This window comes from Macroventuria anomochaeta (assembly GCF_010093625.1).
Source record: "Macroventuria anomochaeta strain CBS 525.71 unplaced genomic scaffold BU25scaffold_47, whole genome shotgun sequence".
Classification (NCBI taxonomy): Eukaryota; Fungi; Ascomycota; class Dothideomycetes; order Pleosporales; family Didymellaceae; genus Macroventuria; species Macroventuria anomochaeta.
This window is the reverse complement of record NW_022985408.1, coordinates 83774-96723: the sequence shown is the minus strand read 5'-3', so window position 1 is coordinate 96723 and position 12950 is coordinate 83774. Positions and strand designations below refer to the sequence as shown.

At 52.5% G+C, this 12950-nt stretch overlaps 5 protein-coding genes across 5 annotated transcripts; 3 read left to right on the top strand and 2 right to left on the bottom strand.

The window, feature by feature from the left end:
• Positions 1-254: 254 nt before the first annotated feature.
• Positions 255-1274, bottom strand: BU25DRAFT_480981 (uncharacterized protein; the record flags this gene model as incomplete). The annotated part of the gene is made up of 2 exons (XM_033711074.1): positions 255-1181; positions 1212-1274. The coding sequence occupies 2 exons, from the start codon at positions 1272-1274 to the stop codon at positions 255-257; spliced, it is 990 nt and encodes a 329-aa protein (XP_033556335.1).
• A 412-nt stretch (positions 1275-1686) lies between these two features.
• BU25DRAFT_403163 (mitochondrial carrier) lies at positions 1687-2602 on the top strand (the record flags this gene model as incomplete). The annotated part of the gene is made up of 2 exons (XM_033705070.1): positions 1687-1770; positions 1819-2602. 2 exons carry the CDS (start codon positions 1687-1689, stop codon positions 2542-2544), a joined length of 810 nt encoding a protein of 269 aa, XP_033556334.1. The 3' UTR covers positions 2545-2602.
• A 504-nt stretch (positions 2603-3106) lies between these two features.
• On the top strand, positions 3107-5789 carry BU25DRAFT_215798 (uncharacterized protein). Its single transcript, XM_033701258.1, has 3 exons — positions 3107-3177; positions 3232-4445; positions 4510-5789. The coding sequence occupies exons 1-3, from the start codon at positions 3124-3126 to the stop codon at positions 5630-5632; spliced, it is 2391 nt and encodes a 796-aa protein (XP_033556333.1). The 5' UTR covers positions 3107-3123; the 3' UTR covers positions 5633-5789.
• Positions 5640-6400, bottom strand: BU25DRAFT_435044 (uncharacterized protein; the record flags this gene model as incomplete). The annotated part of the gene is made up of 5 exons (XM_033708891.1): positions 5640-5857; positions 5936-5948; positions 5982-6136; positions 6166-6268; positions 6332-6400. 5 exons carry the CDS (start codon positions 6398-6400, stop codon positions 5640-5642), a joined length of 558 nt encoding a protein of 185 aa, XP_033556332.1.
• A 264-nt stretch (positions 6401-6664) lies between these two features.
• On the top strand, positions 6665-9265 carry BU25DRAFT_378304 (aconitate hydratase). Its single transcript, XM_033704169.1, has 3 exons — positions 6665-7270; positions 7323-7488; positions 7540-9265. The coding sequence occupies exons 1-3, from the start codon at positions 6739-6741 to the stop codon at positions 9251-9253; spliced, it is 2412 nt and encodes an 803-aa protein (XP_033556331.1). The 5' UTR covers positions 6665-6738; the 3' UTR covers positions 9254-9265.
• The last annotated feature ends 3685 nt before the right edge of the window (positions 9266-12950 follow it).

Genomic DNA, 12950 nt, shown 5'->3' with positions numbered 1-12950 from the left:
GGCTCGTACACTCGCTGTCATCTTCAATGCATGTTATGATATCGTGGCGAACCTTCATGCGCCGTAGTCCGAGACATCGTGGAACGTGCCTTGAGATGACATGGTTTCAAGTCTGTACAGCCAGTCTTGCGGCTTGTTCCTGTGGTAACACCTTGCCCATTGCTATAAATGATCATACTTCTCCATCACTAATCTTATTACTTTCGTGCACCTGGTGATACCGCGAAACATTGTAAATAACATTTCGATAGCATTTATCGACTACTGTACAGTCTACTTGGATTTTGGACCATGATCATGTCCCACTCATGCTCACTCAACCAACCTTTCAGGGTTCTCAGCCACCCTTCATCATCAACCTGCAGAAATTGCGTGTCCCGAAGCGCTTCTTCTCGGCTTCTAACCTTCATTCTCGGCGTGTGTGGCCAGTCAGATCCCCACAATATCATCCCAGCGTTGGCATCTACCAAGGCTCGAACAATTGGTTGTAAGTCGCTGTAGCCAGGAGCCAGTTCACTGACACGGTAGGGAGCACTTATCTTAACATACAGAGCTCCAGAACGAACCAAAGAACAGATCGCTTCCAATCCGGGCTGTGCTAGTACGTTCGCCTTGTGCTCGTCAGGCAACATCGAGGCTGCTTTGAGCAGTGCGAAGTGATCCGTGACAAGCGGGATTCCGGCATCGGCAATTTCCCGGACAACGGGAATCAGGTCGTTCCAAAACTCTGGGTGAATGTGGGTGAATGCCATGCTCCAGCCTGAACAGTACTCTTTCAGAACGGCAGCATGCTCGCAAAGTGCCACCTTTTGTAGCTCCAGGTCGTGCATCGCTCCGTACTTATAGAGGTTGACGCGAATACCACGAATACCGGCATTGTGCATAGACTCCAGTTCCGATGGCTTGACAGTGCGTGGGTCAATAACAGCAATGGCACTTGTCTTGCTGCGATCCAGTTCGGGCACGAATGTCTTCAAAGACGTGCAATCGTCGCCGTATGAGAGACCATGAGTAAGGACAGAGTTCGTAAAACCCAAACGGGCTTTGAAGTCGATGAATTGCTGGACTGACGCAGCTGGTGGTGTGAGGTGCCGATCGACTGCGTATGGGAATCGTTCGGGATCGAAGATGTGGTGATGAGTGTCCCAGCCGCCATTTGGGAACAGCGCTGCTGCGTGCTCCTGAGTTTGAGCGGAGTCGCTACCAGTGACCTTGATATGCTTCACCGCCGACGGGTCTGTAGTAATGACACGAGTTTGAACCCGTACAGACATAGTGCTTGTACTGTTCGATACACGAAAATATCGAGAATGAGCTCTGGACTTGACTTGCAAGCTTCCAAGTGTAGACTATCTCGACGATGCTGCAAGGGAAGCTAGGCTCAACTAGGCATAACTCGCTCGTCCGGAGCACTCCATGCCTGTTTGTTCTCCCCTCATGGACTTCCCCGGACCCACAGGGGCGTGCACAGTGAAAGGCGGGGCGGAGCGAAACTTGGCTTGAGGGCCGAGTCAGAGAGGATACCATGATCCCGCACTTCGGAGCGTAACGAAGATGAATGAGATGTTAGGAGCTTGTCCCGAGAGACCGGGAACAGCAAGCTGACCTTGGGAGGCTTCAGGATCGCACAAGCAGATCAATGCCTCTCGAGTTCGTCAGCACCAACTGTGAGCCCGCATCCTCAAGATGAGCTCGAAACTTTCCAACGTGACGCCTTGTCAATCTTTGCTGGCTGGCGCTACCGCAGGAGGAGTGGAATCATTAGTCACAGTCAGTGAGAGCTACCTTGCGATATTGAAGACTTTTAACATCGCCCAGTATCCCACAGAATTTGTAAAGACGCGACAGCAACTTCTCAGTGGACATGCGAGATCCCAATCGCCAATCCAAACCCTTACCTCCACCATTCGAAATCACGGCATCGGTCGGCTATACACAGGAGGTGCGGCGTTCTGCATCTCCAATGCATCCAAATCCGGTGTTCGTTTTCTCACCTTCAATTTCGCACGCGACTACATGCCAAGGGATGTCTCAGGAAACACGACCGTGAGCGGCAACATGTTGGCAGGTATATGCGCAGGTGTGGCCGAGAGTGTGTTGGTCTTGACACCAGGAGAAAATTTGAAGACGCGGTTGATAGAAGACCGTGCGGGGGCGCATACGTATCGATCATCGACGCAAGCTATCCATGATATACTGAGAAACGAAGGTCCCTTGAACTTTTACAGGGGAGTCTGGCCAGTAACGTTGAAGCAATCGAGCAATGCCATGGTGCGCTTTACTAGCTACAACTGCTTGTCAGCTTCTTTGCAGGATATCGTTGGCGGCCCGACCAGCGCTGTTGCTGGCGCATTGGCCGGTGTTATCACCGTATACTGCACCATGCCATTCGACAATCTGAAAACGCAGTTACAGAGCCGCCAGGGTTATGGCATGTATACAGGCTCATGGGACTGTGCTAGAAAACTTGTGCAGCGTGGTGGTGTGTTAACGTTATGGAGAGGAACGACGCCGCGCCTCGTTCGACTTAGTGTAAGTAGCTGAAGCCGCATTCATGAGGTTGATACCAGACTGACAGCAAACGTAGGTCTCGGGAGCGATTTCTTTTACCGTGTACGAACAAGTGGTACTGTTGGCTAAGACTGTAGCTTTAGAACCGTGGCGAAAGATGACTGCATAGAGTTAGTGATGAAACCATCCTCTCAGGTAGCAGAAACAGTCGGTTACAAGGCCGGATCCGTCAAAACTGAGGGAGTCAGTCAGTGGTAATTCAAAGGCGCTTTACGACTTTTAAAGCTTTAGAAGACTACAACGCTTTTTAGAAATACTGTAAGACGTGTTTGTTCTCAAAGGCATCTAGAGCCTGGTTGTCAGTGCTTATCGCTAGAATATTGCAGCCGGATTTATATGCTACCCAGGAGTCAGTGTGATCGAAGCAATGTTGTTGTTACTGTTGATGATAACGCTGATGATGATAATGTCGAGTGAGAGGAGTGCGATCGGCGTTGACCCCGGACCTCTCGCGCTGCTATAATTTAGCGCCTTGGCTCTGTGGTGTCGTCCCGCTGATCAACTAGCCACTGCTTCACTTCGCATTGCAATGAAGTGACGCTGGAATCTGTGATGAGCGCAAAGGTCCGTATTGCGTGTCGCCGATGTCGCACAAAGAGGATCAAGGTGAGTGGTGAGAGCCAACCTGCCTTCCTTGAAGGTCGTACTCAACAAATGCAGTGCGATGGAGGCATCCCTGCTTGCGGAAACTGTCAGAAGGCCGCTGAGGCCTGCATCGATGTCGACGGTCGCAACAACAGTCTCTCGATACCCAGAGACTTCGCGGCAAATGCCAAAGCCCGTATCGAATGGCTTGAACAGCACATCAGGTCCTTGTCCCCCGACTTCAGGTTTGAGGATGGCCCTCGAGTCGACTTCAGCTTCCTTGATGCAGCCGGGGCTATCAGCAACCAGACAGCTCCATCTCCTAGCGCGCGCGACATCAACTCCTCAAACGCTGCATCATCCCCTGAATCTTGCCATACTCTAGGCAAACGTAGTCGCGAATCCGTAACCGACCCTGCAGGTCCCGATGCTTTTGCAGACGAGGCACGCTCGGTAGCTCTTGACCTAGGACTTTTGACTTTGAACTCTGACTCCAGGCAAACGCACTATCTGGGCAGTTCTTCAGGCCGTCTATTCACAAGACTCATTGGCGCAGGTTCTCCTGATGCGGCCGTTGGGGCTGGTAGCAACAAATCTCCCGGTCTGTCTTTGATCCACAGCTCTACGAAGTTCGGGTCTTATGCGCATACTAAGCGTCTGAAGGAGTCTTGTCGTCTGCTGTACGACACGCTGAGGAAGAGCTTACCAGCGGAAGATGATGCTCGCTTGCTATTGGAGGTATATTTCCGCAATGTCCACGTCGATCATCCGTTCTTGCATCCAGATTCTCTGCTCTCAGCTGTTGATGCCTTGTATCAGTGCGCAACAGCCGACGCTACTGTCGAGATAGGTCACAATGGATGGGCGGCCTCAGTGCGACCTTTCGCCTATAACGGCGAATACGAAAGATCGAGAAACGTTGACTGCACGCCGATAACTGTGTTCACGGCGACGTTCCACGCATTCATGGTCTTCACGCTTGCAGCAACAGTTCGCACACGTCAACGAGCATATGACTTCGCGCCAAATCAGTTTTATCGAGTTGCAATGACTGCAGACCAACATTGCTTTTCGACCACATCACTTGCAAGTCTGCAGGCCACTTTGCTGTTGGCAGTGCACAGTCTGCTCAGTCCGACCGAGCTCAATGTATGGACGCTGACGTACGTGTCTATGGCACACTGTGTGGATCTTGGCCTTCACCGCAGTATCAGCAACGACCGTGGTCTATCCCGTACGGCCATACTCACTCGCAAGCTGCTCTTCTTCAGTGTTTATCATCTAGACAGGTAAGTCCACATTCATGATTTCTTTCCCCACTGTGGTAAGGAAGCTGCTGATATAGTAATTTAGATCCATTGCATCTATACAAGGGCGGCCCCTTGGCATTCGCGACGAGACTTTTGATCTACAATTGCCTACTTTGGCGGATATCCAAGCCGACACAACAAATATTAGTGACCACCTATTCTCACCAGCTGTGTCGCCAATCGGTGGCGCTGCTTTTGCTATTCATCGGTTCAAACTGGATCCGATTATATCAGAGATCAAGCTCTTGTTCTACCACTTGCCGTCTCGAGTCAGTGCGTACGTCTGGCCAAGCGACGAACAATCATCGCAAGCTATCATCGGTCAAAAACTTGAAGATTGGCGCAATATGCTGAATAACATCACCGGCTCCTCGCAGTATGATGATGAAGAGCGGCTGGAGCAGGAAAAGTACAAGCTCAAGCTTACGAGTCAGTACTATGCAGTAATGGTCCTCTTGCACCAGCCTTCGCAGGCTATCCCTCAACCTTCGGAGCAGTCTATTTTAACATGCTACAGATGTGCTGCTAAAAGACTCAATATATACAACCATCTTTATCAGCTCGACAGTTACTTTCAGAGTTGGAGGAGTGTTCAGGGCATCTTTTCGTCTGGTGCGACAATGATTTACTGCCTTTGGTCCTCCAGTCTTGTTCGACGCACGATCCCAACATCTGCGGCTATGCGAGACCTGAGAACTTGTACCAACCTGCTGAGCGTTGGCGGCGAATTTTGGCCATCGGTCAAAAAGGGAAAGGAGAGTTTTAGCAGGGCCATGGACGCTCTTGCACGCAAACTTGATCAGCTACACCACGAGCAACCCCAGCAATATGGGTCTGCGAATGGGTCACAGCCGAAGTTCGGACGCAATGATACAGGACGGGTTGTCTTGCAGGATCAACAGATCTATCATCTACCAGAAGGTCTGGTCGCGGAAGATCACCCACACACGATCACACATGGACACGAGGAATCCTTGAACTTTCCGCCAGCAACCTTCGATATGACCAGTTCCGACTGGACGGCTTTCAGTGATCATACATTCGCGCATGATGTCTCAACTTACCCAAATACGACGTTTGGCACGATGCAAGAAGCTCCCGACGCTACTGTGGAGGCTTTCATAACCGAGTTCTTGAACAACGATACAGCATGGAACCCATTCTAGTATGTATCTACTGACGGAGCCTGTTGATGTTTGGTCCGATATCTTCGCCATCTGTTATACACTGTCTTGTCGCTTCGTCAATGTTCCACCTCGAAACACAAAGCTTCACGCATTCTTCCGCTAAATGCGGTGGAATTGCTACCACACCATCAGCATCGCCCATGATGATATCGCCCAGGTTTATCTTCACAGTCTCGCCTTCCGCGCCTTCCTGGCTGAAGGAGGCTGGCACATTGAGTTAGGACGATCGTGTAAAAGTATGTGAGCCAAGGATGCTCGTGCCGTGGGCGAAAAGACCGACACCTAGTTCGCGATGCTCGTTGATGTCTCAGAAGCGCCCATCAATTACTATGCCTGCAGCACCAGCTTCTTGCGCGCGCGTGCTCATGAGGCCGCCCCAGCACGCGCTGATGTAGCCTTTCGGTTGGGACACAAACACCACACTGTGCGGCGGTATTGCATCGGCGAAATGTTTGGAAGGCCACGGAGATACCTTGTCATTCGCTGGGACCATATTACAGTATAGGCCGGACCAATGATCTTTGATGTGCCAGCCCCTTCGGTAGGGGAGAACATCTTCAGCCCGCTGAGGTAGCCCCCATGGCGCACGTTGAGTCGCACCAACGCGTCGCCGATCTGAGGATGTCAATGGGATTTTTGATTACATCTGAAGTTCGTTTCATATCAGGGAGAACCTACACCACACGTAGTGAATCGCTTTAGTGCGGCTAGCACTGGCTGCTTGACAATGGAACTGGCAGGCGACATGATCTGAAAGGGTGTCGGTGGCTTCGTTTGTTTAGCAACATTGGGCAACAATCAAAGCTAAAACCTTTAACTGTCGCGTCACAAGCGCGTGCATCATGTGCGTTTCTTCAAGATTTCGAAGCACTTGAAGGTTCAGCACGTGACATTCTAGCTCACGGAGCACTCCACCCTATCAAGGAGCAATCCGGTGGCGAATCAACACGCACCTTTTCGCATTGCCGACCATCGCGTTTGGTTCCTGCGATCTTGCGCCGAATGGTGCTACTTCTTCTCAAAGATGTCGCGTCCTACGCGTTTGTTCGCACCTGGCTGTTCTGCGCGCTATTCTTCCCACCACGATGACCCTCGCATCTTACTGCACGACTAGGTCAACACGCTTACGACGTATATTGTGCAAAAGATCGCTTTCGACTCGTAGCCTCGCAACATTTGCGTCTCGGGTGCCAATAAGCCCTCTGAATCCGGACAGCCCTCTGGACTACGATCGCCAGATATCACAACTGGAGGCAGTCAAGTATGGATCACAGCGGCCCTTGACTCTGACAGAGAAGATCTTATACAGCCATCTATACACAAGCCCGGACCACGCATGGAATCTCGACGAGATTCGGCGCGGGGAGACTCTTCTGCATCTGCGACCTGACCGGGTGGCTTGTCACGATGCAACAGCGACCATGGCGCTGCTGCAGTTCATCAGCGCAGGCCTGCCAAAAGTCCAGATTCCAACCACCGTACATAGCGATCATCTTGTTGTGTCCCGGAATGGCGCAGAAGAAGACTTGAAAAGAGGCAGAATCGAGCACCAAGAAGTATACGCATTTCTGAGCAGCGCGGCCAAGAAGTACGGAATCGGGTGGTGGAAGCCAGGCGGTGAGTTTAATTACAGCCAGGTTCAACCCTCTCGAGGCTGATCATACCGCAGCCGGAATTATTCACACAACTATCTTCGAGAACTATGCCTTCCCCGGTGGACTGATAATCGGGACTGATTCTCACACACCAAATGCGGGGGGCATGGGCATGCTGGGTATCGGTGTTGGTGGTTCTGATGCAGTGGACGCAATGGCTGGAATGCCTTGGGAGCTGATGTGAGTGGCCTCCGCAGCGACGCCGTATTTGCCAATCACTGATGGTCATAGGTGCCCCGAAGTTGTGGGAGTGCGACTGACCGGCAAATTGAACGGCTGGGCATCGACCAAAGATATCATTTGCAAGCTAGCCGGCATCCTGACTGTTTCTGGTGGGAAAGGGAAGGTCATTGAGTTCTTTGGCCCAGGCTGCGCCAGTCTCGGGGCGACAGCTATGGCCACTGTTTGCAACATGTCAGCTGAGATCGGATCAACCTCATGCATCTTGCCGTACTCGGACTCTATGGGCCGGTATCTTTCTGCTACTAAGCGCGAGAACATTGCACAAGAGGCAAACAGGTACAAGGACGTACTCCTCACGGCCGATGAAGGCTCCGAACACCATTACGACGATATTATTGAGATCGATCTCGACACACTTGAACCTCATGTTAACGGACCGTTTACGCCGGATCTATCACACCCGCTCTCCCAGCTGAAGGAAGCTGTTCACAACAGCAATTGGCCTGTCAATGTCAGCCACGCGATGGTCGGAAGCTGTACCAACAGCTCATACGAGGATCTGTACAAGACTTCGCAGCTTGTCAGTCAAGCCAAAGCAGCCGGTTTGCCACGAGTCAGGACCCCTTTCATGGTGTCGCCAGGGAGCGAAGATATTCGTGCTACGGCGGAAGCGGAGGGCATACTCCAATCACTGCGAGATGCAGGCGCCGTGATCCTGAGCAACACCTGCGGTCCGTGTGTTGGCCAGTGGGATCGCACAGATGTGGATGTCAAGGGCCGCGAGCGGAACACCGTGGTCTCGAGCTTCAATCGCAATTTTGTCGGGCGTCACGACAGCAACCCTGAGACTTGTTCCTTTGTCACATCACCCGAGATGGTGACCGCGTTCGCTTATGCGGGTCGCATCGACTTCAATCCCATCAGCGACTCGATTGCTGTGGATGGCTCAACATCACAATTACGTTTCAGTCCTCCCACCAGTGTAGAATTGCCTATCGCGTTCACGATTGGCGACAATCTCTATCAAGCGCCCGTGAAAAATGCAGCACATCTTTCGGTCAACATTGACCCACAATCCGACCGCCTACAACTACTGCAGCCTTTCAAGTCATGGGAAGCCGACTCGGTACAAGACATGCCCATCTTGATAAAAGTAGCCGGCAAGTGCACAACCGACCACATCTCTCCAGCTGGGCCCTGGTACAAGTACCGGGGACATCTAGAACACATCAGCAACAACATGCTTCTGGCTGCTTCCAATGCCTTCCTGCCCTCTGGTGACTCCAAATTGCTAGGCCACACTGTCCATCCGCTCAACTCGACTACTGGCGTCATACACGAGGTTGCGCGCGATCTGCGGGACAGGAATGTCAAGTGGTGCATCGTCGGTGACTGGAATTACGGCGAAGGCTCGTCGCGCGAACACGCCGCTCTTGAACCACGCTACCTGGGCGGCGTTGCGATTGTCGCGCGCTCGTTCGCACGAATACACGAGACGAACCTCAAGAAGCAGGGTATGCTGCCGTTGACGTTTGCTGACCCCGTGGACTACGACAAGATCGTGCTAGGTGATCGTGTCACACTTGTCGGGGTTGAGGAGGGTGAGATGCAGCCTGGGAAGCAGGTTGGTCTGAGAGTACAGACGAAAGAGGGTAGAGTGTGGGAGGCGAAGCTGAACCACAGTTATAGCGAGCGGCAACTCAAGTGGTTGAGGGCTGGCAGCGCACTCAATCACATTAAAGAGACGATCTTGAGCAAGTAGGAGGCGGTTCGTCATGTTCTTGTTTTGCCATCTTCAGCGATTAGCCTTCCTGTGTAGTATACTTGGCCTACTGTTCCGAAATGTTGTATATCCTTGAACAGCTACAGGATACAATCGTCCGATTGTTCTTCTTGTTCTTCCATAACCGTGGGATTGATATCTTACAGCCGTAGTAGAGGCAAGGTAAGAAATGCCGAACATGCTGCGCAGAGTTCTTTCACAGACGGCACACTCAGACCATCATTCCTTACACCCACGAATCCATATTTAAGGGCACAAATATCGTCAACCTCTCATATGTGATTGAGACTCATTGAGGCACATGATGGAGTATATGCCTAGCAGTTATTGAGTCACGGTCGATTGCCCGAACTCGGATACATCCTGCAACATCCGGAATTGAGATGGGTTTGCAGAGCTCACTTGAGCGGGCTGCCATCGAAGACAACAGCGTTCAAGGGGTTGCAAGGAGGTAAATCAGAGGGACCGATCTCATGGAAGAGACGCTGCGGCGGTCAACGCTCGCATGAAAGCAGATGCAGCGGGGCATCTTGGGTCTGTAGCAAATTTTTCAACAAAAAGAATGCTCCAGCAAACAGCTAGCTGCTCCGTAAACAAGCATAGGAGAGGACCAAGGATGTATTGATGCGCTCGACCGTTGATTTCATCAAGCAACAGAGCATTGACGTCTGCCTTGAATCCTCACTTGAGTCCTTATTGTGGAGGAAAGGAAACGGAGAAGACTGTCACGTGACCCACTCCATAGCGCGGGTGATGGCACGTTCCATGGCGAAAGTCGCATTCTAGATCAACTCAGTTTTAAGCTTGGACGCGTCTGCCGACTCCGTGGAGAAGCAAAACTCCATGCTCAAGTGGCGTCCTATCTTGGGGTCGTTGTGGAGTAGTGACGTCCGGCCGTGCACCGATGCGGGCCCTGATCATCCGTCATTCCCAAATGGGGTAGTGCAACGGCTACAACACGTTCACCATTTACTCATTTTCAGTCTCACGTCTACACAAACTCACCGGAAATTTCACATCTCACGCCAGATAATCAATGTCGAGGGGTCGTAGGAGTGTGAGCTGCATGTAGCACGCACTTGGGGGTGAGCATGGTGGTTTCTGCGCGATGTTGATATACAAAAGTCTTGCAACACACGTTCGTTTCTGTCTATTTCCAGATACAGTGCTTTCCGTGCGTGTGTGAAGTCTGAGTGTGCTGTGTTTCCGCAGTATGCTTGTCGACCAACGTTAAATGTTGGCACATCGGTGATAAGCAGCCCAGACTACACAGAAGGACGATTGCAACATGCTGTTGTCGCGCATATGCCGCTGCAGTCATGCTGAGTGACCGACGGTGCTGTCTTCTTCAAAACAGAATGGCGTCTGATGCAATGCTTCATACTGACCCGTCGAATAATCGACCTCATAAATTTCATTGACCTTATTCACCGATACCCAAAGTCAAGCCATACTCCGCGCTAATCCAACAACATGAACTCGACTGAACAACACAACTGCGTTCATAGCCAACGCCATACATGACCATCGTCACCTTATCGCTCATAAAGCATCCTCGTAGACATTCTGTAACACCGCTCTCCTATCAAGCACACCCCTCTTACCCGCCAGAAACACCTTCTCAGGCACCTTCTCCCTAACATTCCTCTTCTTCGGACTCCTCGCATTGGCGCCATGGGACGAACCCGTAATACCGCCCAGAGCATTCCTCTTCTTACTCGGACTGGCACTCGGGCTCACCGTCGCACCTGCCGCCCTTGACTGCCGCGTCGGACTGGTCCCTGCCGGCATCCTGCCCGTTTGACTGAACCCCTCGTCAAAAGCATGACTGTCCACCATATCGCTCTGTAAGTCGAGAACCCACCCTTTCTCCCGGCACAGTCCGACCATGTTGCGCAGCAACTCGTTGCCAGAGAGCGTCTTCTCGCTCCCCAAGATAACAAGCTTACTCCGCGCACGCGTGAGCGCGACGTTGACCCTGCGTCGGTCCTTGAGCAAATCGCCCACGCTGCCGACATCATTGCTGCGCACGCACGACACGAGAACGACTTCTTTGTCGCGGCCTTGGAACTTGTCCGCTGTGTGCAACTCAACCGCGGACGCTGCGGTTGCGACAGGTGCGGCGAGCTCTGAGGACTGCGTTTGTGTGCGTGCGGAGAGACTGGTGCGTAGAAGAGCAAGTTGCGAGCGGTAGAAAGCTATGATGCCGATTTCGGAGGGGGACACGCCGAGGCTGAGGAGCGAGATTGTGAGATGTGTGATGAGCCGGGCTTCGAGCGTGTTGATGGTGCGGGAGCCGGACTGAGATTCGAGAGAGGTGGAGATGGGGTCTGTGTTGATGAACACAACTGGTTGGTCGGGCGACAGAGAGTGGGATAGCCAGCAGTTGGGGGATCCAGGGCCAGGACAAGTGGCGACCGCGGTTGAGCGAGGCGCAAGTGTCTGCCGGTGGTGTGTGTGGAGGCCGGAGGGCTTGGGTAACGCGAGCCTACGAGTGGCGACGCTAGGCGTGCCGCACTTTAGACGACCGGAGTAGATGAAGGTGTTTGACAGAAGCATGACCTCGGCGCACATGCGGTACTGATGCTCCAGACTGACGACAGCTTGCGGATGTGCCTCGCACAGAAGCTTGAAGAGCGAGACATCCAGACCGCCCTCCATGGCCTCTTTGTTCTGCACCAGTGGAGGCAGCTGGTAGTGATCGCCGACCAGGATGAACTTCTGCGACATGCGGATCGGTCCCAGGCAGACGGGTAGCGTGATCTGAGAAGCTTCGTCAACAATGCAATAGTCGAAAATGCGACGACTGAAGATTGGATGGTTGATGGTAAGGCAGGTGGTAGCCACGACGGGCGGCTCCATCCATGACTTCTCCAGCTCCTCAACACTGTCCTTGGGCTCTGCAGCCAAGGTCGCGAACCCGCGAACTTCGGGATGGATTTTCGCCGATGCTCCTAGGCGGAGGATGCCGATCTTGTCGTCGCGGATCTTGAGCAGGATGTTGTCGACCGCGGTGTGAGTGTAAGAGGTAAGGAGAACGCTCTTGCCCTTCGCGACTAGGGTCCGGATGATGTGGGCGATCGTAGTTGTTTTGCCCGTGCCAGGCATACCCAACACAAGGGCATAGTCCTTGGCAGACATGACCTTGGCCACGGCAGCCTTCTGATCCGAGTTCATGGACATCTGTGACGACTGTGGTAGGTCGATAGCGTTCGGGACAGGATTGAATGCGGGAGCCCGGCCATCTACAATCAACGCACGAAAGTCCCGGGCCTTGTAGACGTTGTCGTCCATGATCTGGATTAGGTTGTTGCGCGCCGCAGCCATACCGTTGCTGAACTCATCTTTATCCAACCGATACAACAACGGTTCATTGTCCATCTCGTACTCAGGTGGCGCCTCACCTTCCTTGGTCACCTCCATGATGCCGGCAAAAGTCTGGTTGTTCTGAGGATCGAAGCCCGGGAGCTTTGTGCGAGAGTTGTGCAGGCGTCTGTCCACAGCAACAGTGATTCGCCGCTTTCGAACATTTGTAACATAACCGTTCGCCAGTGCGAAATGGCCTTGCTCATCCGACACTACCACAGGTTCCCCGACAGTGAGCTGGGACTCGGTAAACGAGAAGCCAGGCACGGGTTGCTGTTTAACGAAAGTGTAGCTGTAGCGGTTGATCTTC

What these genes read in the sequence shown, in the direction of transcription:
- BU25DRAFT_378304 (XM_033704169.1), top strand. Translation starts at nt 6,739, where the DNA reads ATGACCCTCGCATCTTACTGCACGACTAGGTCAACACGCTTACGACGT. An exon ending in CGGGTGGTGGAAGCCAGGCG is followed by an intron (nt 7,271 to 7,322) that starts GTGAGTTTAATT and finishes ATCATACCGCAG; the next exon opens with CCGGAATTATTCACACAACT. An exon ending in GGAATGCCTTGGGAGCTGAT is followed by an intron (nt 7,489 to 7,539) that starts GTGAGTGGCCTC and finishes TGATGGTCATAG; the next exon opens with GTGCCCCGAAGTTGTGGGAG.
- BU25DRAFT_215798 (XM_033701258.1), top strand. Translation starts at nt 3,124, where the DNA reads ATGAGCGCAAAGGTCCGTATTGCGTGTCGCCGATGTCGCACAAAGAGG. An exon ending in GTCGCACAAAGAGGATCAAG is followed by an intron (nt 3,178 to 3,231) that starts GTGAGTGGTGAG and finishes CAACAAATGCAG; the next exon opens with TGCGATGGAGGCATCCCTGC. An exon ending in AGTGTTTATCATCTAGACAG is followed by an intron (nt 4,446 to 4,509) that starts GTAAGTCCACAT and finishes ATAGTAATTTAG; the next exon opens with ATCCATTGCATCTATACAAG.